The sequence below is a fragment of the Botrytis cinerea genome, chromosome 11 (genome assembly GCF_000143535.2).
Source record: "Botrytis cinerea B05.10 chromosome 11, complete sequence".
Classification (NCBI taxonomy): Eukaryota; Fungi; Ascomycota; class Leotiomycetes; order Helotiales; family Sclerotiniaceae; genus Botrytis; species Botrytis cinerea.
The window spans coordinates 1,123,178-1,148,425 of NC_037320.1; the positions used below are offsets into that span (position 1 = coordinate 1,123,178).

Sequence of the window (25,248 nt, forward strand, 5' to 3'; positions counted from 1 at the left end):
ATGTTCCAACTTAGAAAGATACCGGTAGCAGCACAGATACATCATTATCGACACTCATGACCAACATTAGTGAAACTCAGAGCTGGTTCTCGCGCAACCTGTTTATTACAGACCCAGGATTTCCTCACAAACCGAATTCCCAAAACCTCCAATACGCTCTCTAGAGTTCAAAAGTTGCAAATATCTATGCCTTCAATTTATGGCACTCTGGAAACTCTCACATTTGATGAGACGTCATGTAAATTATCATCACAAAACCTGCAGACTTGGGAGTGATGATTTACTTGCCAGCTTTGGATGATATGAGGGGAGGCAAGAAATAGAGACTTACTCCTTGGCGTTTTGAAGTATAACTTGAAGAACTATGGGGATACTGCGAAGGAAAGAGAAGCTGAAGAATAGTTCAATGATTTGATTTACAGATGGTTCCGGCACACTACACATTGAAATCGAGTATATTGAGTTTAGAAAAATCAAGCCACTAACGATCACGGATTTTGACCTCAAAGTCGGTTATGAGAACCCAAATCATTATAGACCGCAAGTCATTAGACTGGCAAAGGACACGGATACCTCAATCGTCTATATCCATAAAAGAACAAGCAAGATTGTGAGCCTCAATCCATCAGACCTACGTCAGGGAGTTGTTGAATAATCTAGTCCCATCGCCACACTTGAGCGACACGATGAGAATTGAGATTGAGGTCGATCGTGTCCCGAAAGAATAGAAGATTATACAGATCTTTTGCTGCCTTCAAAGCCTCAGTACTTTGTCCCTCCAAGGGATGCAAGCTATCGTGAATGAAAACCAGCATCGTAGCGAATCTGGTTCCGGCCATTGAAAATGATCTCCAAATCGACATTTTAAATTCCGGAATGCAAGAGATTCTGATCCAGCTCTAGGGTTACCAGCACTCATTGCTGCAGTGTGATACGTACTCCTGGATGTACGCCCCATCGGCGCTGACAAAACTTGTCCGATGTTATCGCCCAATGGTGAGGTAAGAACATTAATCACGAATCCCCTCAAACACACCATGTTCAATTCGCGATCAAAATGTGTCATCACCGGAAGCGGTAATATGCCTTTGAGTTTCTCCATAGATCTCGATTTCAACGGAAGTATGGTTCAAAGTGACGTGATAGCCGTGTAGCAGTGTACTGATCGTGATGATAAGATCTTGATACTGCGTTCCGAGAAGGATGTTGATCGATTCCATTATGGTAATATATGGTTCAAATATGCTGCATCCGTTGATGAGTACTTCTCGTAGGCCAAAGGTTCGATTTGAAGTCCACGAGAAGAATGAGTCTTGCCAGGAGAAGCAGCGTAAACTACTCGGTAGGTACATCAAATTTGGCAGATTGTTTCTTCGACCAGCTGAAATTGATACTTACGACTTGTACCTACCTTTGATGAGAGACTTTCGAACTGCTGGTAGAGAAATACAAATATTCGCTCCTTGTGTATAGTAAGTAAGTTGACATCGCTGAGGTCGTGACAGCTTGAAATCAAAAGATTCGAGAGCTTTCTTCAATTAGATAAGGTTGTATCGAATCTCAATCGCATATTTCTCTGCACCGTTACCTTTGCTAGAAATGACATTCACAATTCAATGTTCTTAAACCTTAAACACCGGCAAGGAATATTATGGTCATGTGACTTTACTCTGATTGGTCAACCAAAATTTTGAAAATTCAGTTTGTGGGCTCGGTAAACCCTAACTTTTGTTTCTACGGCCTCTGCAGCAACTTCGATATTTTCACGACGACGAGACGCCCGACAACCACAATCGACAACCACCCGACCCTTACTCAAAATGGTATGCGACAAACTCTTTGGGGAGACGTTGACGTTTGAATTTATGGAAGAAAGATGGCTAACGGATCATCGCGATTAGTCGTCCGGAAAAGTAAAGACTGGCCAACTTTGGTCCAAGAACAAGGCGGACCTCGCAAAGCAACTCGGAGAGTTGAAGACTGAGCTCGGTCAATTGAGAACTCAGAAGATTGCCGGAGGATCTGCTGCTAAGCTCACCAAGATGTGCGTACTTTAATTATAATCGTTACTCTTTCGACCTGCCGAAATTTGGATGAGAATTGACGAGACACAATATCACTGAGATGGATACTAATGGAATCTTCCTTATAGCCACGACGTCCGAAAGTCAATTGCCAAGGTCCTCACAGTCATTAACGCCAACCAACGCGCACAACTCCGTCTCTTCTACAAGGGAAAGAAATACCTTCCTCTCGATCTCCGATCCAAGCAAACCCGTGCCATCCGTAGACGTCTCAGCAAGCACGAGAAGGAGTTGCAGTTGGAGAAGACCAAGAAGAGATCGATGCACTTCCCACAAAGAAAGTTCGCTGTCAAGGTATGCGATTCCGCTGGCCCTGAGTCAATATCTTTTTCGAAAGCTTGTAGATAGTGGAGGGATATTGATGAAAGATTTTTGGATTATGATGCTAACTTTCCAATAGGCGGAGGCTTAGATTTTCTGGACGTAGGTGTTTATGATTGTGAGGATGGCTGGCATGGTGCCTTTTGCCTGGTTTGTTTTCGCACGGGTCACGGTGTATCATCGAAAATAGCATGGCTAGTAAAAAAGCCTTTTCCAATAAATCAAACGACTTGAGCAAAACAACAAATGGGTCCTTTGGATTTGGTGTGATATTTTGTGCGAGCGATTACGCATGGTTCCGAAATCGAAGGAGGGTTCGAAACTTCTATGGCCATTACACCCAGGAACTTGCGAATGTCGATATTGGGAAGAGCTACGAACGATTGCAGCAGTGATTTCGAACAAGCTGTTATATCTCACAATATGCTGTGGCTCGTGCTTGAAATTATGGTGTTGGTTGGTACATTCCACCGCAACCTGAAAATCCCCATGAAGAAGCCAATGGACACGATTATGCCGTTCTATGTTGATTTTCCCATGTACCATTTGCCAGATTATGTCGTCATAATGAAACTGATATCATTTCATTCTTACCCTTGCACTCAACTCCAGCATCTACCCATTGATTCACCCATGTCTAAATGTACTACCTGAATTTCCACATATCACAATGTTCCAGACCACCCGTTTCCATCTCAACATCCTTAATCTCATTGGCGGCTCATTTTTCAGCCTCAGATATACATGCATTGCCCATCACTAAAATGCTCATTATTCTCTCCAACATTTTCAGTGACCAGAAAGCTCCTTTTGTTGCTACTCCGATTTCCCTGTTTCTTACCCCTGTCACTCATCTGCATTCTCTTCTTGTACTTACAGATATATCCCAAGGTCAAACGATGTGAAATAAATTCTCATTCGCTATTCTCTCTCTACCGCATCCTTCCTAACTTCTCGAGAACAAACCCTCTGCATCCTCAAGATACCTCCTTCTTTCGTGTACCCCGTTTTTCATCATCAAGCCATTCGCTTTTTGTTGGCCAATCACTCGGATGGGATTATTTCCTCCCCTTCTCTCCTCTCCTCTCCTCATCCTCATCCTCAACCTCAACCCATAAACTCTCGACCCTCCCCTCCTCATATCATGGTTTTGAAGACTTTTTCTACTTTTCTATAGTGTTTATATTATTCTCTCTCTCTCTCTCCATTTTCATTCTCAGATATCTCTTCATCCTCATTCTCAAGTGTCTTCATTCTCTCTTTCCTTTTTGCTTTTTCCTTTTTGGAATTCTAATATCTCATATCTTCTATTTCGTATCTCCTATTCCTATATCTATTCCTATATCTATTCCTGTATTCTATTCCTGTATTCTATTCCTGTATATTCATTCCTGTATTCTATTCCTATATCTATTCCATATCTCCTATTCCATATATTCTATTCCTACATCCTAAATCTCCATTCCCATTCTCCATTCCGATATACGTACACATTATTCCACGACCACTCCACAGTTGCAGTCGTAGTTGCAGTTACTATAATAATCAAAGCAGTCGTTGCAATTCCCGTCGTCATCACAGTCACAGTGCCGAATATACATATACACGTATACATATACATATACACACAAAACAAATTTTCCCTCGCCTGTGATATGAAGCTGTGAGTGTTAAGATGCAGCTCGTCGAGTCGAGCTGCGAAAGCGACGAGGAGAGCTACGCATGGTGCACAGGGGTGTGGGCGGCTGGACGAGTAGACGAGTGGCATTGTGGCACTGTGGTACTGATAATTTAATATTGGATATTGGATATTGGATACTTAATAAACAAACAATACACATATTCCCATTCCTATTCTCATTCCCATTATTAGTAATAAGCGATGTTATTTTTCGATATTGTTAGTTTGCATATATATATATATATACATATATACATAACTATGATAAATGATTTCACTGAATTGTAAAGAATGAGATGTTAATGATGATAGATAGATATATCAATGAAAGTAAGTTGATTGAGTAGACGGCTCTAGCTAAACTCTATAAATAGATAGGTAGATAAATACCTAGGTAGGTAGGATAACTAACTAACTTATTAACTAGGTAAGTCAAAATGAAAGAAAGAAAGAAAGAAAGAAAGAAAGAAAGAAAGAAAGAAAGAAAGAAAGAAAGAAAAAAAAGTCAGATTATATCAAAGTGAGATATTTGTGATTGTGAGTAATAAATTGTATGTATTGTGTATTGTGTATTATCAACCATCACACGGATGGCAGTTGGTAGATGATAGTTAGTAAATGGTGGATTATTACATAATACATGAACGGATGGTGAGTGAATAATAAATGGATGGATGAATAAATGAATAAATAAACGCAAAGAGAAAGGATGAAACCAATAAAAATGGGTTAGGATAGAAGAGAATAAAACGGAATTTTTACTACAATTTTCCATATCATAGAAAACCTAATCAATAATCACTCATAGAATCTCAGAGCACAGACGGACACCCCCCCCCCCCCTATTATTCGCTATATCAAAGTTAATTTCGTCAAGATATCTTCCGCAATTTCACATGCACAGTGTATCTATCCTCTCCCTTTCTCCCTCCAACTAAAACTTCACAAATCATCAATCTCGATTCGTAATAACATTCATCATTAAAATTTCAATAAGGTATCAATCACTAACTACCAGCCTGTTGGGTAGGCATCTACTTATTTACTAAAGACTTTTTGATATCCCCTCCCATACTTGATTCCCAATATCCATTCCCTAATTCATCCCGTTCCTCTCTCCCACCCACTGTCCCGCGCTGCCATTCATATAATCCATCCACCCATCCATCCGTGTAAGCCCTTGATTTTCCTCAATTTCCAGCCACCCATTCGCATTTATGTACTAGGTATGTTCAAACTCTGATATCCACCCATATCTACTTCGCAAACTATGCATCGCTGGCATGATAATCCATCGCACCACCTCGCTCGCCAGTATCCATTTGTACCCTGCTCAATGCTCCATGATTCATGATTCGTAAATCATAATCTTTGTTCTTCGTAAAATCATTACAGTAATCACCACAAAAGCTCCATTCCCCATGACCCATTCCCCACCATCCTCATCCGCTCATACCATCCCTAATCCTAATCATCTTGCTCCATATCCCTACTACTACGCCCATCAAAACTATCCCCCGCCAAACTCTCTGTAACTTCACTCTTTCCCTCCTCCCCCTCCCTACCGCCTCCACTACTTCCCTCTCCAGCCTTCTTCTTCTTTCTCTCATGCATCTCCGCATGTCTCTTCAACTGATCCAACCGATGGAAAGTCTTGGGACAATCTGGACATTCATAATGACCTCTCTCCCCATGTGTCTTTCTGTGTTTCGCCAAATTGGATGATTCGCTAAAAGTCTTTTTGCAAATAGAACATTCGAGTGGTTTTTCATGGGTATGTATACGCTCGTGGACTGTGCATGCGCTTTGTTGAGGAAATGATTTAGGGCAATATCTACATTTCCAAGGCTTTTCACCAGTGTGAAGACGGTAGTGTTGTTTTAAGGATTGTGCTGCAGCAAATGTTTTTCCGCATCCTGGAAAGTCGCACGTACATTCTTTGACTATTTTGATTTGGTCAGTATTCTACAGTTATGAAAGGGAGGAAGGATTAACGTACATCCTGTGTGACTCGCCATGTGTCTTTCAAGTTTTCCTCTCTGAGAGAATCCTTCCTTATCACCCATTTTTGCTTTTCGAGAACAACCTTGCCATTTACAAAAGTAACCGGAAGTCTTGTTCAAGATAGATAAGTGAGCTTCCTTGACATGAGTTTGAAGATCATTTTCTGAAGTAAACACTTGACCGCAAATATGACCATCAGCTGCCCACTTGCAGGATAAATGATTAGTTAATTCTGGTTCATTGTTCTTTGCTACCGAAGCAATCTCTTCTTTCATCTTTTCTTCCGCTTTTGCCTCTACTGACACAGGTATACTTGAAAGATCAATCTCTTCGACAGGGGTCATTGGAATAGGTAAATTGTGATCATGGTTCAAATGATTGAAGAATTGATTTGGATCTTGATACAAAGTGTTGCAAGAATCAACTTGACACTGAAGTTGTCCTTGTAAGGGTATGGCGTGCATTTGATCAATATGATTGTGAAGCATTGAAGGATCGCAGTACATCTCTTCGGTAGGACATCCTGGAGCAGGACATTGAAACCCGTTGATAGTCTCCTCGAATGTAAAGCCATGATTTATTTGTAAGTGATCTAAAGGATTCGAATTGAGTGGTGCTTGACAAGATGTAGAAGGCATCGGACAATTGAATGTAAATTGCGGATCAATGTGTTCCTGGTGAAAATGCCTATGCCATTCAAATTGATCATGCATTGGCTGCCCACAGTCCAACCAGTTACAACTGAACATCTCCAACCCATCACCGAAACGCATTCCAGTACCATTGAGCGAGGAACCAGACATATTGTCTGTCAGCTGCTGCATAGGAAGTCCAGGTGTTTGTAAGGATGTTATATCTGAGTAAGGCGTTTCCATATTCATGACTAGAGATGGTGTAGTTGGTACAGGAGAAGGTGATATATCTTGTGGAGCTTGGTTGTTTCGCAATGTCGACGGCGCAAGAGATTGAATTCTGGAGGGTCGTTGCTGCTCTGTTGGCATGATTGCAGGAAAGTTATCCCAATTTTGATACATTCTATCAGAAGGTACATTATCTTCAACAACTGAACATCTTCTGCTAAGAGCGCCATCTTTAGTGCACGGCTCTGTATAGACAGGCTGTTCACACTCTGGGGAAGTGCAGACGGGCTGTTCGCACTCCTGAGAGGTGCAAGCAACAACAACATCATTTTCACCACAGTCTGACTCGGCACACAACGAACCACTTGGGCAAGAACTGCAACATTCGCTAGTTGTATCGACTTCAGGTGCTTTTGATATCGAATGCACGAACTGGTTTGTAGTAGGCACTTCACTAACTCTCTGGCGCTTTCTGGGCGACTGCTCTGTGTAATTTGGAAGTGAGTGGGCGCCGGATCTCAAATTCGAATATCCTTGATTGATATTCTGCAGAGTAGAGAATTGATGCGACAGATCCATTGTTTGATGGTAAATGTAAGGTTGGTATGATTGCGATGGTAAATTTAACTGCTGCGCAAAGTCTTGAGTTTTCCAAACCTCATCTTGAGCCATCCCACCATGATTATATGATTGAGCAGGAGTTGACATCGGGACGGCGTAATGCGGATTCAGAGGAAAGTTCATCGCACCAGGTTGCTGCATAGGGAAATATTGTTGGCTGTACTCGTTGTACGGCATGTTTTGGAATTGCTTGAGGGTAGGCTCTTGATCCGGAGGAGATCGGTCCATGGTTGCAAGCTTCACGGATACCTGCTTTGCATGCGACTTGTATGGTGGTAGAGTGCGCACGACGAAGGCAAGAAGGAAAGAGGAAAGAAGGAAAGAAGAGTCGAGGTATTGCCCCAAGAGCGAAAAGTAGATAGATCTAGAGAATATGATTGGAGTCTCGGAGTGCCGTTTGAGCCAACCTGCGATCTTTGTTTCTATCCAACCGTTTGACCAAAGCGGACCTTAACAGGGTAAATGGAAAGATTTACCGTGGGGTCAAACGTAGATTGTAGTTTGTGGTGCGGTGTGAGAGGTGTGAGAGGTGTGAGAGGTGTGAGGGACGAGGGGTGATGTATGAGGTATGAGGTATGAGGTATGAGGTATGAGGTATGAGGTATGAGGTATGAGGTATGAGGTATGAGGTATGAGGTATGAGGTATCGGATGAAGAGAGAGAATTTGGCTTGGGTTGAAGCAAAGCAAATCAAACGAGGGTAATGTGGGTGTGGGTGTGAGTATGAGTATGCGTGTGTGTATGTATGTGTATGTGTATGTGTATGTGTGTGTGTATGTGCGTGGTGTTATAGCTCGTAAGTAAATAGAAGGCAGAGGTGAGGGTGAAAAAAAGTATCCAACAAGGTGTTTTTGGAAAGATCTTCCTCACCTCAACCATCTGAATGCACTTTATTAATAAGTTGGTATATTGTTTATATGATTTACATGATTTATGGGTAATTACTCGTAAATCAAACATGTGATTAACGGATGAAAGAAAAAGGAAGAATGATTACTAGGTCGAGAGACCTCCAGTCCCCAGAGTTTGGTTAGCTATTTTGATGTCAATCATCTTTCCTCTTGATTTCCTCTTTGTCCGTTTTTTCCACGACCACCTGGTGGACCATGTCCGTAAAGATGACTCGATGACTAATGATAAATGATAAATCGTGATTGGATCAACTTTCCCCGCCTTATGCTTCGATGGTCCTTATCGATAAGGCTTTCTTATGTAAGCCAGCCCATTCCCGCTTGCCTCCTCACCCACGTGCGCCCTCGAAACGTGCAGAGAAGTGTCGTGAATGCACGAGAGACATCTGCTTCAAGACCGAGACGTACATGCGGATCATAGATGTAGATGTAGACCTCAGTGCAGACCTCAATGTAGACCTAGATAGAACACTCATGCACATTAGGAATCGTCTCGAACATCATCATCCATCGACATGGCATAACATGATTGATACTCATATTCCCTTGTCTCGAACAATTCAATAACCACTCACTCTTCTCTTCTGCTCAATTCCCAAAACCACTGAACGACGACATCCTTGTCAATCCCTCGGCCCTGACCACCCACCCCATCTCATCCAATGACAACACAGCCTCACTCTTGGCCCCCGTGGTACTATATCATCACCTTGGAACTTCACCTCTTCAACCACACTCCGCGATTCAACTTTCTCCAATACCACCTCCCGCTCCTCCACACCATACCCTCACAACCAATACGCCCACCCGTCCACGATCCTCCCTCTGCCAAAATCACTTCGCGCAAACTTATTTCAACTACTACCATTTTCCCATCGCCAGATCACACCGTGGAGATTGCTACCGACACGGTCTTGGAATGCGACGGGGATTGTTATCCTGATTGGGAGAGTGCAAGAAACCAAGGATCGTCTTCACCCTCATCAGACTACAGCTACGAGAAACCTTGGTACGAATCCAAATCCAAATCCAAATCCGAATCCCATTCTTTCCAAAATCTATCGCAGTCTTCCGGTCCTTACCAGACATCAGAATTGTTAGATTATTTGCAACATCCTCTTTTTGGCCGACCTCTGCTTCCTCCTCCTTTTCATCGCAATCCCTATCGCTATCGTAATCTCGCGCATTCACACCCTCTACTGCAACCCCCCAAGTTCTACAATTACGGAGCTATTGTACACGATTCCAATCGCGACACGATTTGCGAAGATCCCGATGAAATAGTACATTGTCCAGTGTACCCTCTCACCCATCCACCTCCACTACCTCGCAATCGCAATCACCATCGAGAATATCCACACCCTCTTCGATACTTGTAGATCATTCACGCACTCCTCCATTCGCACTTCGATCCTACCCACCAAACAATTAAACCCCTCATCCACAGAACTATAGCACCCCCGCTTCCCCATCTCTACACCCCATCCCCACCAAAATGGGCAATTGCTGCAGTACCTCTTCAGACCCCTCCCCCTTCGACCAACCCGGCCGCACTCTCTCCTCCGCACCCCCCAAACCCGCCCCCTCGAAATCTACACTCCCCCCCTCTGTCTCCACTTCCGCTTCCGCATCCACCGTTCCCCGCACCTATACCGTCGGTGGTCCCGCGCGAACTCTCGGTTCTGGATCATCAGGCGCACAAGAAGATGCCAGGAGGAAAGCCGCTGAAGCTGCAGAGGTAAGTTTCCCACTCCCCCAATTCCAATCAATCCGCGCCCAGCTAACCGAAACCCCCTTATCCTTGAAATAGGCACGTCTCTCATCCAAAAAACCCAAAGGCGCCCTAGGAAAGAAACTTCAAGAAGAACAGTCCCAAACCATGAAGACAACACGTGAAAATGCAAGTGAGGCAGAAATACGAGCTAGGGAAGCAGATGCCGCCGCCCAAGCTCGAGCCTACAATTAAACAATCGAGCAACTAAACAACACGGCGCGGTACCGGATCATATGACGCGAGAGAAAGAGGGGAAATGGAATGGAATGGATGGCCAGGGAGAAGTGAGATGCAGGACTGTTTTTATTCGGAGATGTGGAGTTATTTACTTTTATTTTTAAAAGGGTTTGGGTAGAGGTGTTTGGTTAGCAGATAAGTACCCCTATGCTATGTAGATATCCCATTTCTTCATGTTTCTTTTCGGGCTCCATCATATTGGATAGATCAGGAGTCCTGTGTAATTATTTGGATACATAATTCTGAACTTCACGACCATTACGAATAGAGGAGTTAATTCTAGGAAGAAGATTCCAGTAAGAAGAAGATTCTAGAAAGAAGAAGGAAAAGAGAATGATCAGGCAGTAGAAGCGGCAGACATCTTGAAATATGATATTAGGTGACACGAAGATAGAAAAAAAAAATTAAGCACTTCAGCCATGTATCAATATTGAAATTAAGCACAAAGAAACATAGGTATATACTGATAGAATGGCTGTTGAATTTGTATTACAGCCAAGTGACTACCCCTCCCAATCCACATATATAAACATTTCCATCCCACCCATTTTTCCATCCCAGGCTCCGCCTAAGTAACAGTATATCTTCCACCAACCGGTGCTCTGCCCTCTGCATCCGCCGCCGCCATGGTACCCTCCTTCAACAATCTCATCAACTCCCTCATGGCATTTGTAACCACCACCTCGGTATCTCCCTCAACCAAAATATACAATTTGGGATCCGCCTGAACCTCTTTTCCAGCCGGATAGAAGCTTCCCTTGGTTGTAATACTAGTACCAGTCGCTTCCAAAATCTTCGCCACATTAGTTCGATTCGTAACTGCCCATCTAGCTTTCTGTGGGAAATCATTAATTTCCAATGTTGCATGGAAAGCGCCTGCGTCAGGTCCTTTATTATCGATTGGGACGCCGGAACGAAGTTGTCCTGTTTTATTAAGACGTGCATTAATGGCATCGATAGCTGATGTGACTTTATCAAGTTTGGAGCCGGTGGTTGCTGCTGGTTCAGTGCGGTGAACTTTGATATCACCGTCGAGATCGATACCTTTAGGCACACCAAGCAATTTTGGTGGAGCAGTACTGGCAGCAGGCTGAACAACTGATGCAGCCTTGAGAAGAACATCATCATCCTTCTCTTCTTTCTCTTCCTCATCATCATCTCCACCAATTTTGTGTATCTTACGTTCACGTGCTTTAGTTGCTTCGCGCTCAGCATCGAAACGTTCCAGACCTTTTCCACCGAATCCTGAACTCTCCTTCTTAGCACCACTTTTGACTTTATCCTTGTATGATTTCCTCATCTCATTAAGCCTGTCGGGTACCTCTTGTCCAGATTGTTCAAGAGCTTTCGCGATACCTACCGAATACTGTTCTTGCTCCTCTGTTATAAAAGTGACGGCAGTTCCAGTATTACCAGCTCTACCAGTTCGGCCAGCTCTGTGGACATAGTCTTCTAAATGATTGGGGGCATCAAAATTGACAACGAGCTTAAGCTGCTTGACGTCAAGACCGCGAGCAGCTACTGATGTAGCAATCATAATAGGAACCACACCGGCTTTGAAATCATCAATTGTAGAATCGCGATCAACTTGATCCTTTCCACCGTGAATAGACATACATGGATACCCTTTTCTCATCAGGTCCTTCAACAAGTCATCAGCTTTCTCTTGTCGATCAACAAAGATCAATGTTCGAGCATCTTCATCTGTATTGTAAAGTTCTCCAAGAAGTTCTAAGAGTCTGTGAAACTTCTCTTTCTCTTCTCGCACTTCGACAATTTGTGTGATTTCAGGTGCGACAACACTTCTTCCACCAACAACAATCTCTACTGGCGACTGGAGTGTCTTCTTAGCCAGTGCATCCATAATTCGAGGCATAGTAGCCGAAAAAAGGATGGTTTGTCTATTAGGGCGAATATTGTTAAAAACTTTCATAACTTGCGGTTCAAATCCCATATCAAACATACGGTCAGCTTCATCTAGAACAACATATGTGACACGTTGCAGATTCGTGACTCTACCGGAATTTGCCGCCAACAGTTCGATCATTCTTCCAGGGGTGCAAACAATTATTTCCGCGCCCCTTTTGAGATCAGCGATTTGGTCTTTGATAATAGCACCTCCGTACGCGCAAACCGCACGAAGCCCCATTGCTTTTAGGAAAGGTTTACATTCTTTATGAATTTGTGTTGCCAATTCTCGCGTAGGAGTCATGATCAAACCAATAGGACCATCAGAACCTTTCAAAGGTCGTTGATCTCGAATATGACGAAACATGGGTAGCAAGAAAGCAATGGTTTTACCCGATCCTGTCTTGGCCACTCCAATAACATCTCGGCCAGACATGATTGCAGGAATAGCTTGCATTTGAATAGATGTAGGTCTTTCATAGCCTAGTTTTGTTATAACGTCCAGAGACTTCACGTCAAGACCGCATTGAGACCACTTTTGTACAGGCTTGGGAACATCCTTACCAGCTACTTTGATACCGTCGAGTTCGAGTCGCAAGTCAGCAATTTCAGCTTCCGTCATCTCTGCAAGCTCCGTTGGTTCGGTGTAAAAGTTTTTTCGGAATGGTGGAAGATCCAAAGCACTATAATTGATAGTTGGAATGTCCTTCTTCTTCCTTGCTTTATTTGCAATTGCAAGAATTTCATCAGGATCCGCATCCAAGGCTTTTAGGTCCACATCATCGTCTCCGAATAAAGGTTCCGGTTCTTGTGGTTGACTCTTGATATTATCTTTGATAAAAGTTGCATTGTTCTTTGGCAATGAGAAAGGATCTCCCATTTCTTCCATAAAAGCATCCAATGGATCAATCTCTTCGTCTTCGTCCATAGCGGTAGAATCGGGTTGAGGGGCATCTTCCATTTGGACATCGCCATTTGTATGTGGTTGAGCTTCGGCTTCTTGTAATCTTTCCTCGCGCTTTTCTGCCGCAGCTCTAGCAGCTGCCGCCGCCTCTTCTTCCGTGCCGGCAGCTTCCAAGTCAGCATCATCGTCATCATCTTGTTCCTCAACACCGTTAGCGAGCGCAGCATCATCTTCTTCGGTGTTTGCCATTGGTAGGGATGGTAGCTTTTCTAATTTCTTTCTTGACCCTTCATCCTCATCAAAATCCAAGGCACGTTTCTGAGATGTCTTTTCATTATCGGTAACTTTTGCTCCGAGTCCAAAAACACTGAGGTTTCCTCTTGTCTTAGGTAACGCAGATACTATAATCGAATCAATTAGCTGAATGACCATGTAGATATATTATATTTGCTTACCTTTTGAGGTGCTGCTGAAAGCTGTTGGCTTTTTGTCAGCTTGTAATCCTTTGACCGTAGAAGTTAAGGTGGCGGACGCTTTAGACAATTCCTTTAATGGTAAATCTTTCCCAAGAGTATGCGCGCTGCTCGAGCTAGCCACTGCCTTTTTAGCTATTGCCTTCGGATCAAATTTCCCAGCATAATTCGTTGGAGGTGCGAGATCGCCTGGTGTCGCAGGAGTTGCGGGAGTTGTGGGAGAGTTTGGCGAAGTGAGGGATGGAGATCCATTGGCTTTTTGATCTATAGCATCAAGTAACTTTCGAGTCCCACCCGCTGCCAACTCTTTCTCCTTACGCTCTTTGTCTTCGGCCATCTTCTTCTTCCATGCTTCCAATTTTGCTAGACGTTCTGCTTTCTTTTGTTCCTCGGTTTGGACTGCGGGTGTTGACACTTTTGGAGCCTGTGACGCTAAATGAGTAATTGGACTTTTTTATAACAGAGATCAGAATAACTCACATCATTAACTTTTGCACCGGCATCTGATCTGGGAGTTTGTCCGCGGGTTTCGTCTCCTCTGCTACGGGACCATGAGTCAGTAGAATCCTCGCGGCGTCTTCGAGCCCTATCATCATAAGAATCGTCTCGCCTGTCACGGTAATCTCGTTCCCGACTTCTACGACGTCTCCTATCCGGTGATCGTTCCCTATCGGCATAGCTTCTGCGATCTCGAGATCTCTCACGGCGACCTGATCTATGGTAATCATCATTCAATCTCCCTACTGAGCGATCTCTTCTACGATTCATATCTCGATCACGTTCGCGACGCTGATGTTCGTTAGTATTTTGTGACTGAGGAGCGGGTCTAAAGGTAAGAGGTCTCACGTCAGGACTTCGAGAACGCCTCTGTCCCCTAACATCATCTCTTCTGTCTCGATCGCGTCGGCCATTGTCATCTCTTCGGTTTCGTCTCGACGAGTGGTGGCTTCCTGTTGGCGATGGTGAGCGAGAATCCCTGTGCCGAGCCATTCTTTGCCCAAGTAATAGATGGTATTTCGATGGGAAGAAATACTTTTAGGCAACGATGAAATGGTAGGAAATAGATTTATTCCGTCCAAGTTTCAATCTATATCTTCAGACTGAATAGATCAAGAAGAGTTGGAGTTGATAATACTTGACGTTTATTTGTTGTAGAATGGTCGTGATTACTTTTTCCACGCATCTAGGTACTCCGTATTTGACGTCGTTGACAACCTGCCCTTGCCAAAAGATATTTAAGGATCTTTTGGTCTTTTCAGTCTGCCGTATCCTTGACGCGCACGGGCTTTTGAGGCTCTATTGACCCTAGCGTGTTTAGACGAATAGAGGGAAGGAGCTGGCTGGATGACTTCAATAGCAATATTTCTTTTGTACCGCTATCATCAAAATCTCTACTCCGTACATTCCAATCACCTCACTCCTGAGACATCTGGTCACTGAACAAGGCATCATGTTGTCCAACGTGGGCCGCGCAGCTATTAAAAGAATCGGCGGATCTAACCTATCAACAAATCTACTTCTTGCTACCGTTTGCCAGTTACAGCGCGTTGAAGGTCAACAAAATGTCGAATCTACCTTGAAGGCTTCCTCGACTTCTTTCCTGGCGCGCCGATTGTATGCTACTGCGACTAAAACTACCCAAACCGAAACTGTCGTAGAGAAGAAGCCAGTTGCAAAAAAGGCGCCTGCGAAGAAATCTACCACTGCTGCTAAGCCTCCCGTCAAAAAGTCTACCAAGACGACCACCAAAAAAACTGCGAAGCCAGTTAAAAAGCCAGTAAAGAAAATTAAATCGGCAAAGGAAACGGTTGCAAAAAAGCGAGGACCAAAGCCCAAGAAGCAATTGACAGACGCACAAAAGTTAAAATTGAAGTTGAAGGAATTGAAGGCTATTGCGTTCCTCAAAGAAGCTCCAAAACAAATTCCGGATACTGCCTATAGCCTAATGTTTATGGATTTGGTTAAGAAAGGAACCTCTGTCATCGATGCGGCCAAGCAGGCATCAGAGAAATACAAATCGGCATCGACAGCAGAATTGGAGGTAAACAGTTTATGATTTCTCTGGGTAAAGCGACGCTAATCATATTATAGCGACTTGAACAGACTGCGAAGGAGAACAAGGCTGTCAATGCACGCAACTACAAGAATTGGGTCCAGAGTCATACTCCAGCGGAGATTCGCACGGCGAATTATGCACGTCATCACATTCGAAGATTGACCAACAAATCTGCTACCCCGAGAATCATTAAAGATGATCGACTAGTAAAGAAAGTTACTTCGTCTTTATTCTTATTCATGAAAGAGAGATATCAATCAGGTGAATTTGCTGGTCTCGGTATTCCTGAATCCTCAAAGCAGATTGTACAAGAGTACAAGTCTATGTCGCCTGAGCAACGCAAGGTAAGCTGCAATATCCATCTCCACTCATTGTAAATTGTACCCCTAACACTTTAACAGCCCTTTGAGGATGCTTCTTTGGCAGATCAGGAGCGATATATTCAAGAGTACAGAACAGTTTACGGAGAGGAACCCAAGGTTGCTCTCAAGGCTCAAGTTCAAGCATAGATACCCTCTAGATTTTCAGACTCGATCTTCTCTCTTTCTTTGACTTCGGCTCTTGACCTTGAACCATGGCTAAAACCATCCGCTATGAAACGGTCATCTGCAGAAGCTTGAGTCAAAATTATGGAGTCGATACTTTCTTGTACCAAATATGAATGCGAAAGTCGAGGTGTTCATGCTTAAGAATGATGTTTGTACCTCGCTTCATTGTTTTTGTCTTTAGATACCCCCTGCCTTGAACGCTAGTGATGAAAAGAATACGATTTTACTATTTTAAAGGTATTCGGTGGGAGTATGACGAGTTTGTGATGAGGATCAGATACTCATTTCACTTTATTAGGGTTCTTCTATTTGATTACTATTTGTATATTTCACTACTAATACATGAATGAGAACCATGATCATACACCTTCAAATATTCCATTTCATTTCTTCCCTCCAAGAGTCCAGCAGACCCACTTACCCCTCCATATTAAGCCTCAGACCCCTCATCCCACTCATCTCGTCTGATCACCCCCGCATTCTAAGCGAAAACGGAGCTCTCATGCATAAGTCCCTTGCATCTCCTGAATCTACGTCGCGATATCTTCCTCTACGCTTTAACCTTTACCACCTCAGCACTACATCTTATTCATGTAAGATGACCAGTTCCCCTTCTACTCTTATTATGCGTCATCCATCTTCTCCCTCCGAATCCTCGTCACCATACTAGCATTTCGCAATGTTCCTCGCCTGGCCGCTGCCCATTTCTCGAATCATCATGCTCGATTGCATTGCAATACACTGTATTCCGTGACTCATGTCCCAGTTCAGTTCATCACTTCTTCCTCTCCATTCCAATAACTCAACACAATCTCGAACTCGAAACTCGAAACTCAAACTTGCAAGTTCGGTGACAAACTCCTACTCGAGTGGAATACTTCCCTCCCTTTCCCATATCTCCCTCTCTTCTCCGCAAAATCATCTCCATTCCCCGCCTCGCAAACTCAACAAAATCTCGCAATAGAGTTCCTTTTCTCTTCCTTACTTTACTCTTGCCTTCTATTCACTACCGCACCGTCATTCCTTCTTTAAAACATATATCTCCGATAATATAATCAGCAACAAGGGATCAGCAACAAAAGCAATCCCAGTATCGTCCTACATACTACCCAACAATTCTTCATTCTCTCATACTGAATAGGCATTTTATTTACTTTCTTTGATGTTATGCAGTGGAAGTTTAATTTGATTGGGTCTGGGGAAGTGAGTAGAGGTGGAGAGATGAAGTATAATATACAAAATCTCACAATATGCCTCGTTTCAAAGCTAATCATTAGAATATCATATTTGCATTACTATATTTCCTCTTCAAAGGAAGTCGTCGGTCCTACTATATATCAAAGCACAGAAGCAAAACCAGTATGTATCCATCGGTTTCTAAAACTCCCAAACTCCCCCACCGGTTTTCCCCAAAATGCATGTATGCGCACATACTATATCTTCCACATCAATAACATCCATCTCTATCATATCCCCATGCCACACCATATCTATCCAACCACCATCAATCCCAACAACATCTATTGAACAAAAACAGACCCCATCTTTATCCCCATATCGAGTTGTATCCTCCATCTATCACTTAAATGCCATTACTAGCACAAGTAAACGCACCCCCAAATGTTCCAGCATTATACCCATCCACAATACTCTGGACACTCGTATAAGTTCCTGCAGTCAAGAACAACAACCCAATTAATATGATCAATATATTGAAACCCAATCCAACCTTACTCGTCTTGCTAATCCATCCTGCTCCATGATCTACACGTCTCATTCTAATATATGCTGCACCCCAGAAAATAAATCCGAAAAAGGAATCGAAGAGGGAAGACATCAAAGATAGAAGATCGGAGAAGAAAGGAATAACCTCGGCAATAATGAATGCACCAATCCAAGTTGCAGCCAAGATTGCAATCCAGACTACCCAGCCTTTCGTGGTATTTTCATGAAGATGTCTCTTGTTGTTATGGAAGACGCGGTTAATGATGAAGCGGCCGGAGACGGAAGCATAGAGAACACCAAGGAAAATAAGTGTTGGAATCATGAAAGAGAAGGAAATATCGACGTATAATTTCTTTCCTAAAGATCCAAAGGCTGGGGCTGACATGTATTGGTTTCCGGTAAAAGCGTAAATGATTGAACCGACTAAACTGAAAACAATGATTTCGGCAATGGTGACAGCCCAAAGAGCTTTAGGGAAATCGGCAGGGTTTTTCATCTCGGCCATAAAGGAAGGAATGGTAATTTGACCAATGAATGTGTAGGAGATGTTGAGGAAGGCATTGAAACCATTTACAAATGTGGTACCCTTAAGCATTACTGCAGTAACGGTAGGGGCGCCTCCATGAAGACCAGTGGCTGCGATGATGGAGTTAGGATCTGGGTTGTAGCCGAGGGGATGAGGTTCAATTCCAGCAAAAATGGTAGCGAGCATAACGGAGATGAAGGTGAAAATTGCGGATAATGTGGCCAACCAAGACAGAGCACTGAAGGTTCTTGGAACGGAACAAACCCAACAGATTACAGCTGCAACAACGGCAAATATTACTGTGCATTGACTGTGATTGGTGATAGTGTTCAAGTATTTTGCAGTAGTCAAAACATGAAGACCCTGATTATGTTAGAAAGTGTAAGAGAGTGCTTGTGATTATTCTTACCTGAATAAAGGTGTTATTCAAAAGAAACATGATAGCAGTAGCATGCCATGCCCATCTTCCACCAAAAAGCATTTGTCCAACATCACAAACATCTCTAAGTTCAGGATGACGCATACAGAATTCCCACAAAACGAGAGATGTGTAGAGAACCAAGAATGCGACAACCGCAGTCAAGATGAGACCTGGTACGAGTCCTAAAACCGAGTAAGACCATGGGAAGGACATAATTGCCAAACAGATATATTCTGAGAAAAGAAGAGCCGCAGTCTATTACGTGTTAGCACTCATATGGAGAATGAAACCGAAAATATTGCCTATTACCTTTTGCCAACTGCAACTACGATATTTAATAGCAGAACCTGCTTCGGCTTCAATCTGCTGGCTCAAAAGGTCCTTTCCACTGTCCCCGCTGAGACTTGATGCATCGGCATCTAGACGAAGATGTGGCAAAACTGGACCGATTCTTGGGCCAATGGTTACGGGACCAAACCCCCATGTACTGCGCCAACTGACTTTTTTATATTCCGTGGTAGGAGTTTGATCCTCGCTAATGTATTCTGCTCTAGATTTGTCGTTGACATCGTTATTTGAATTGTTTCCTGAAGACATGACTGGGGATTGTGGGTTCATCGCCATTTTCTCGATGGGAAACTATTTAATGAAGTTAGAACCATATTCCTTTAAATTCGCGCCAGAAAATCCACAAAGGAGAGTTGATGGCGCAATAGTTGTACACTTTCGCGAGTATTATGCCACGATGAGGAATGAGTACTTACTGAACTATTGGTGAATAGTGAATTGGGTGAAGTGTAATGATCCGCGCAAACCACATTAATGGCGGTATTGGTTGATCTTGATTGTAGTGATCAGATTGGGAGCACGCCAGCGAAGTGCTATCTCTTGTATATGGAGTGTTGTGTATTTGAAGTTCTTGGGTGTGTGAGATGTAGAAGAGAGGAATGGAAATTTATATGATGAATGAACAGGAAAAAATGGACAGCCCTTTCGAATCCTCCACATCAATGTGCGAAAAACTAAGAAGACGGTTCCTTATAGCTCGAGGCTAGAGGGGAGTTTTCTACTTAGATAAAGGCTTATCGAACTACAAGCATCCCCAGAGGACACTAATTTAGTGTGCAACGAAAAGACATATCTAATAGCTCAAAGTATCCACAGGACCTTGAAATGGGATGGATGGGGATTGGATGAAGGGAAGAGTGAAATTTGAATATCTGACTTGCATACTAATCCTTCCCTTTATTCCTTGTTATGAGTTGAGACGGGTGGAGATGTTGTACGAATAGTTTCCTTAGCACTGTTTCTTCAAATTGAAATAATTCTAAATCACCGTAGTCACTGACATCTGCAAGTCATTATAATCATGTTCAAACGTTAGGTCTCGTTTGCGTAGCATGCTTTCATTGGCAACATGAAGTTTCAGACGTATCCGGTAGCTAGCTTTGCTGTAGAAGAGGAATCTATCTTCATATGGAGCTCATATGGAGTTCATATACTGCACGGTGCAATGCGGCACGATATGCGGTACGATATCATTTGCCCATTGGCCATTGCCCATTCCCCATTGGCAATGAGCAATTGCCCATGGCTCAGGCTCGCTGCCCCGCATTAGCCTCCAAAATCAAAAATAAGATAAGCTCCGATGGCTTTCCTAGGCATACCTAGAACTATCACCTCCCTCACAAACAAGAGACATTGGCAGTTCTTATATCGCATTTCCAAGAATCTCTCCTGCAATCATGACAACCTCTTTCTGTCTATCAATCATACCTCGGATCTCAACGTGGAATCTCCCATAAATCCTCGTTACGGTCGTAGAATACACAGACGGGGAACAGTATATGAAAGCCCCCCATCTTTCCGGAGTAATCCAATCAATCAGTCAATCCTATCGTAATTGTAATTGTAAAGCCCGGCTCGGCTCAAAATCATGGTTGGCCGATGACTTATGAAAAGAGGGAAAGAAGGAAGAGAGGACGATGGATGATCCACTCTACATAAATGTCGAGATAAAGTGTGGCTATTTCGTCATCGTTTTCACGTGATTCACGCCTCTTTTCCACATTAAGCTTAGCAATATCGGTGGCTCCGAACACCGTTGTGAAATCTTGTTCGCCTTCACTTCACTTGGTCTTCACTACGGGCGACGGGCAAAACTAAGGATTTGCTTGTTGGAACACACCAATTATTGAATTTTGATAAGAACACAGTATGTTCAAAGTAAGAACTGATTAATTGGAGAATTGAGGCGACGGACGGTTGAGAAGCCCTTGTCTAGCGCTTTCATGTTCTAGCCACTGGTGCGAGGCATACTCTACAGCAGATTGTTTTTCAAATCATTCCGGATAGATACAGCAGTGCAGTATACTGAACTTTCAGTACTCAATCTATCTATCCATCCTCCCTGATGCACCTTCTGCTCTCTCTTTTGCTACTCCTCAATATCACTTGATATTGTTGCATCATTGATATTTGTTGCCACCAGCTAGTGCTTTCCAGAAATCTATTCCGTTGCTCAAGCAAGCGTTCAGATGTTTCACGATACCTCAGTAATTTACGATCAGCCAAAAGCACCGTGTGAAAGCTCACTTGAACTATTCGTTTGCTATTCGGAGTTCTGCATGGTCAGAAAGTTGGAGTTTATCAATTGGTTCTACCAATTTTCCCTATCAATCATCTCGCGAGGAATGTGGAACTGATTTGGCGCACCTCTAGTGAGGCTATAATTGCGAGGATGATGGCGCTTTTCGCCTTGAAAAATATGGCAGTATACTTTCTGATACAACAATGCGCTCTCTAGATCATTGGTGGAAATCTATCAATTTAAAGAACGACGGGTGGTGGTCTGTTGCTGGTTGTTGTTACTGGTTGTTGTTACTATGTGTGTTCGTTACATCGATCCCTAGAAAATTTCCAGTTCCCCTTGTGATCAAATTTTTGTGCGAGCCTCAGGATCATAATGCCATTAATTTGGCAGTGCCGGCGCATCATCGCTTAGCCAATATAACCTCAACTGCTGCCATTTCTCTCGTCAAATGGTGGTATTGACAAATCGACAATCTAGCTTAACGGTTAGACACAACAACTCGAGGTGCGCGCGGTATCTTTGTAGGGAGCATTCGATCCCTTCGGAGTCATTGATGCCGCTTAAAAGGTCGACAGAGATTAGCGCGCCACTGGGCGCGTGAACTCTTTTGCTATTTTGTTCCTTTGGCATATTTTTTCCATCAATAATTGGCGGAGCTGTCTGTGTCGGCAATGAGAAGGAAGTATCAATTGTTTAGCCAGGAGATATTCACTCGCCTCGATGAAATCAAAAGCCCCACTCTAAAAATATAATATTGAGATGGTGCGCCAGCCGACCGCTTTCAGTTATATGTAAGTTCGATATAATTGGCAAAAGGCAGATCAAGATATGTGGCAGGCAAGAAGATCAGAGAATCACCTTTTGCATGAAGATTTGGTCGGAAAGAAAATCGTCAAAAGCCGCACACTCTCCACACGCCATGTTTGAAGATCATGTGTGTAATCCATTATTGTAACGACAGGGACTATACAACAGTGCGATAATGAACTGCCAAAATAGACAACAACAATACAATTGATGCGTGATATTCTGAGATCGGCGTTTTCGAGTAGATTATTAAATTGGGCTGGAACTTCTTGTATGCAAGGATATTATGGTACGTTTATGTAAGTTAGGGTTAAGCAATAGAACCGAAATTTCATAGTACGAGAAATGTCAGCGAAAGTAAATGGGTTGCGCTCTTCTTCATAAACAATGATGCTGTCTTGTTCATATTCGCCGCCGCTCTTTTTCCTCTAGGGGGCATGTTTTTCTCCCTGCCTTTGTAGCTGAAAGTTGACGACATTCCGGTTCGCGAGAATCGTAATGTAAAGTGATCATTTTAGTTGTTTTATGAGTTTTATTTAAATTCATGGTGGGTGATAGTGCGATTGTCTATCATGTTGTTAAACTATTATTATTACTGTTACCGTAACCTTGAAGCCCATGATTGCTAATTTACGCACTGGGTTGACAATGAAAGTACTGTTATTTGTTTGCTAGATACTCTCAACAAGTTTATTCTTATATAGCTTAATCCCTTTTGTGTTCTGATGTTGAGCTGAATGAGATTGAGAGGGAGAGGGGAGGGGAAACGTGGGAGGGGTATAAGTTATTTGATGGTGAGGATTCTAAGCATAATAGATGAATGACATATTTATGACAAAGATGAAATTACTAAATCAATCTAGATAGTAATATGACGGCAATATGATTCAATTTTCTTTGATATAAGTTCTCACATATGATATATTAAAATTCCCACACAAGGTTTTTAGTCGATTAAGTTGTTCAATAAGAAAATAAAGACCATTCTCATGAATCCTATAGATCTAGTTTCAGCCAAGTATTTAAAGTTAAATAGTGAGCTTTTCTATTAGTTAATAGTATTTAGGGACTAAATTAAATGCTCAAAACCGATAATGAAAATCATAATAAATACTGTCAGCAAAACCTCACATTCGGCGATGCTAACGATGGTGAGGTTTCTTCATCCCCACTTACTTTCCTATGAATCCTCTTCAAAATGAAAGAAGGATTACTCCTTGTGTGATATTTCCTGAACTCGCTTCTACATGCGTTGTCTCTTCAAAAGTGTAGGTTGACAGATCTGATTAACAACAAGACTGTACAAGAACACAACTCTTATAGCTTCCTAGACAAAGGGTTATTCCAGATAGTAGGTGAAGAGGACATTTCACCCCACTCACTTAATCTTCCCCCCCTTCGCAATCATCACTTATCAAACTCCCGTATATCAAGATTAGTCCAACCCACTGAAATATAAAATACCGCATCTTCACCCTCAAAATATTCCTCTCCTTCCCTAGATACTACTTTTGAGACACACAGGAACGATCGAATGGTGGACGAGTTCAATTTCCGTCACAATAAAATACAAGCCTTTTTCGTGCAATATTTGTACCGAGAAGTTAGGGATCCGAGAGTATACCTATGTGAATTTTTGCAATTAGAGAAAGTGTCCAAGAATTCGTGATAATCAAGTTGGGGAGCAAACGACGATGGGAGATTTGGGCAAGAATAATAAGAGTAAATAAGAAGTGACGATATAAATTGTCTACTAATATCTCGCCAACGAAGGCAGAGATAAGTAGATGGGTGAAAGACACACTTAATCTGAAGTCTGGGATGTGATTTGAGATTGGTGCTCTAAACCGGTGGGAATGACATGTGCAGCGGAATTTCTTAACGCATATTAGAGGAATCATGTAATATTTATACTAAGTTTGTATTACAGAAAATACGGCAATGGTGGGGCTTTAAGGCTGTAGAAGTGAGAAAGAAGATTTGGTTTGATGTTGTTTCTCTCAGCAGAGTAAAGATAGAATAGAGAATCCAAAAATCGTTCATCTTCGAGGACTGTAGATCTCGTCTTCTATGCGAGTATTATTCCCCAGGTGACTGCGAAGGAGGGGTAGATTCACATTGGCGAGCCTGTGGTGATTTGAGAAATATACAGACTATGAAAATCCTAACAACGAAGATAGTAAAGTAATATCAATGACGACAATGATTCAAACATTGATAACGTGGTAGAAAAGCATCATCACTATCAGCCAGTATCCAACATTGCATATCATCCCTCACCATCTTCTCCTCAATTCTCTATCTCCATCGCCCATCCCGCTGAATCCATCAAGACATAAATGAGAGATCTTCCATACCATTTCCATGCCGCTTAATTGCAGCCCCGTCTCCTTATCAGTAAATTTTTCTCCACAAACACAAGAATGACGCAAAAAAAGGTGACATCCAGATGATCTGAGAATCTATTTATACATCTCCTCTCGAAATTTTACACACATCTGAGATTAATCATACACAATCAATCTCATATTCACCCACTAACCCACCCACCCACCAAGAAACCATCCCTACAGCACCCACAGAAACAACATCAAGAATACACCAACCCAAATTTCCCCTAATTATTATCAAGTATCCTCACCCCTCGTTCACTAACGCTCCAAGCTTTCCCTACCCGTGTTTTCCACATACATACAAAGATCAGATATACATCCCTATCCCACACAAAACCAGCACCATACACAGGAACCAGCAGCAGCAACAGTAGCAAGCGAAAGCAAAGATGATAACACCG

General features: G+C 42.7%; 7 protein-coding genes across 9 annotated transcripts; 3 read left to right on the forward strand and 4 right to left on the reverse strand.

The window, feature by feature from the left end:
- The first annotated feature begins 1,756 nt into the window (after positions 1 to 1,756).
- On the forward strand, positions 1,757 to 2,642 carry BCIN_11g03280 (hypothetical protein). Its single transcript, XM_001556793.2, has 4 exons — positions 1,757 to 1,823; positions 1,902 to 2,044; positions 2,153 to 2,378; positions 2,485 to 2,642. The coding sequence occupies exons 1-4, from the start codon at positions 1,821 to 1,823 to the stop codon at positions 2,494 to 2,496; spliced, it is 384 nt and encodes a 127-aa protein (XP_001556843.1). The 5' UTR covers positions 1,757 to 1,820; the 3' UTR covers positions 2,497 to 2,642.
- Positions 2,643 to 5,109: 2,467 nt separating this feature from the next.
- On the reverse strand, positions 5,110 to 8,367 carry BCIN_11g03290 (hypothetical protein). Its single transcript, XM_001556795.2, has 2 exons — positions 6,086 to 8,367; positions 5,110 to 6,029 (listed from the first exon to the last, which is right to left on the reverse strand). Exons 1-2 carry the CDS (start codon positions 7,797 to 7,799, stop codon positions 5,554 to 5,556), a joined length of 2,190 nt encoding a protein of 729 aa, XP_001556845.1. The 5' UTR covers positions 7,800 to 8,367; the 3' UTR covers positions 5,110 to 5,553.
- Positions 8,368 to 8,923: 556 nt separating this feature from the next.
- Positions 8,924 to 10,904, forward strand: BCIN_11g03300 (hypothetical protein). Its single transcript, XM_001556797.2, has 2 exons — positions 8,924 to 10,220; positions 10,293 to 10,904. The coding sequence occupies exons 1-2, from the start codon at positions 9,978 to 9,980 to the stop codon at positions 10,446 to 10,448; spliced, it is 399 nt and encodes a 132-aa protein (XP_001556847.1). The 5' UTR covers positions 8,924 to 9,977; the 3' UTR covers positions 10,449 to 10,904.
- A 53-nt stretch (positions 10,905 to 10,957) lies between these two features.
- On the reverse strand, positions 10,958 to 14,994 carry Bcprp5. 2 transcript variants are annotated; one of them, XM_024695944.1, is made up of 5 exons: positions 14,812 to 14,994; positions 14,625 to 14,728; positions 14,259 to 14,567; positions 13,761 to 14,202; positions 10,958 to 13,706 (listed from the first exon to the last, which is right to left on the reverse strand). In XM_024695944.1, the coding sequence occupies exons 3-5, from the start codon at positions 14,544 to 14,546 to the stop codon at positions 11,062 to 11,064; spliced, it is 3,375 nt and encodes a 1,124-aa protein (XP_024551746.1). In that variant the 5' UTR covers positions 14,547 to 14,567; positions 14,625 to 14,728; positions 14,812 to 14,994; the 3' UTR covers positions 10,958 to 11,061. The 2 variants fall into 2 exon arrangements, with proteins under 2 accessions (XP_024551746.1, XP_024551745.1); XM_024695943.1 differs by having other exon boundaries at positions 14,625 to 14,994.
- Positions 14,995 to 15,153: 159 nt separating this feature from the next.
- BCIN_11g03320 (hypothetical protein) lies at positions 15,154 to 16,738 on the forward strand. The gene is made up of 3 exons (XM_001556799.2): positions 15,154 to 15,819; positions 15,870 to 16,178; positions 16,236 to 16,738. Exons 1-3 carry the CDS (start codon positions 15,229 to 15,231, stop codon positions 16,341 to 16,343), a joined length of 1,008 nt encoding a protein of 335 aa, XP_001556849.1. The 5' UTR covers positions 15,154 to 15,228; the 3' UTR covers positions 16,344 to 16,738.
- Positions 16,739 to 17,670: 932 nt separating this feature from the next.
- BCIN_11g03330 (hypothetical protein) lies at positions 17,671 to 20,158 on the reverse strand. Its single transcript, XM_024695945.1, has 4 exons — positions 19,819 to 20,158; positions 19,364 to 19,693; positions 19,043 to 19,309; positions 17,671 to 18,996 (listed from the first exon to the last, which is right to left on the reverse strand). The coding sequence occupies exons 2-4, from the start codon at positions 19,676 to 19,678 to the stop codon at positions 17,965 to 17,967; spliced, it is 1,614 nt and encodes a 537-aa protein (XP_024551747.1). The 5' UTR covers positions 19,679 to 19,693; positions 19,819 to 20,158; the 3' UTR covers positions 17,671 to 17,964.
- A 70-nt stretch (positions 20,159 to 20,228) lies between these two features.
- Positions 20,229 to 21,000, reverse strand: BCIN_11g03340 (hypothetical protein). 2 transcript variants are annotated; one of them, XM_001556801.2, is made up of 2 exons: positions 20,722 to 21,000; positions 20,229 to 20,658 (listed from the first exon to the last, which is right to left on the reverse strand). In XM_001556801.2, exons 1-2 carry the CDS (start codon positions 20,774 to 20,776, stop codon positions 20,549 to 20,551), a joined length of 165 nt encoding a protein of 54 aa, XP_001556851.2. In that variant the 5' UTR covers positions 20,777 to 21,000; the 3' UTR covers positions 20,229 to 20,548. The 2 variants fall into 2 exon arrangements, with proteins under 2 accessions (XP_001556851.2, XP_024551748.1); XM_024695946.1 differs by having other exon boundaries at positions 20,229 to 21,000.
- Between the last annotated feature and the right edge of the window lie 4,248 nt (positions 21,001 to 25,248).

Bases quoted from the DNA above. Each gene is read 5' to 3' on its own strand.
- BCIN_11g03290 (XM_001556795.2), bottom strand. From the start codon at position 7,799: ATGGACCGATCTCCTCCGGATCAAGAGCCTACCCTCAAGCAATTCCAA. The intron at 6,030-6,085 runs GTACGTTAATCC...AAATCAAAATAG, and splicing joins CATGGCGAGTCACACAGGAT to TCAAAGAATGTACGTGCGAC.
- BCIN_11g03300 (XM_001556797.2), top strand. From the start codon at position 9,978: ATGGGCAATTGCTGCAGTACCTCTTCAGACCCCTCCCCCTTCGACCAA. The intron at 10,221-10,292 runs GTAAGTTTCCCA...TCCTTGAAATAG, and splicing joins AAGCCGCTGAAGCTGCAGAG to GCACGTCTCTCATCCAAAAA.
- BCIN_11g03280 (XM_001556793.2), top strand. The intron at 2,045-2,152 runs GTGCGTACTTTA...TCTTCCTTATAG, and splicing joins GCTGCTAAGCTCACCAAGAT to CCACGACGTCCGAAAGTCAA.
- BCIN_11g03340 (XM_001556801.2), bottom strand. From the start codon at position 20,776: ATGCGATATAAGAACTGCCAATGTCTCTTGTTTGTGAGGGAGGTGATA. The intron at 20,659-20,721 runs GTATGCCTAGGA...AATGCGGGGCAG, and splicing joins GAGGGAGGTGATAGTTCTAG to CGAGCCTGAGCCATGGGCAA.
- BCIN_11g03320 (XM_001556799.2), top strand. From the start codon at position 15,229: ATGTTGTCCAACGTGGGCCGCGCAGCTATTAAAAGAATCGGCGGATCT. The intron at 15,820-15,869 runs GTAAACAGTTTA...ATCATATTATAG, and splicing joins CATCGACAGCAGAATTGGAG to CGACTTGAACAGACTGCGAA. The intron at 16,179-16,235 runs GTAAGCTGCAAT...ACACTTTAACAG, and splicing joins TGTCGCCTGAGCAACGCAAG to CCCTTTGAGGATGCTTCTTT.
- BCIN_11g03330 (XM_024695945.1), bottom strand. From the start codon at position 19,678: ATGGCGATGAACCCACAATCCCCAGTCATGTCTTCAGGAAACAATTCA. The intron at 19,310-19,363 runs GTAATAGGCAAT...AACACGTAATAG, and splicing joins GTAGTTGCAGTTGGCAAAAG to ACTGCGGCTCTTCTTTTCTC. The intron at 18,997-19,042 runs GTAAGAATAATC...TAACATAATCAG, and splicing joins TGAATAACACCTTTATTCAG to GGTCTTCATGTTTTGACTAC.
- Bcprp5 (XM_024695943.1), bottom strand. From the start codon at position 14,768: ATGGCTCGGCACAGGGATTCTCGCTCACCATCGCCAACAGGAAGCCAC. The intron at 14,203-14,258 runs GTGAGTTATTCT...TTAGCGTCACAG, and splicing joins CCGGTGCAAAAGTTAATGAT to GCTCCAAAAGTGTCAACACC. The intron at 13,707-13,760 runs GTAAGCAAATAT...ATTCGATTATAG, and splicing joins TTTCAGCAGCACCTCAAAAG to TATCTGCGTTACCTAAGACA.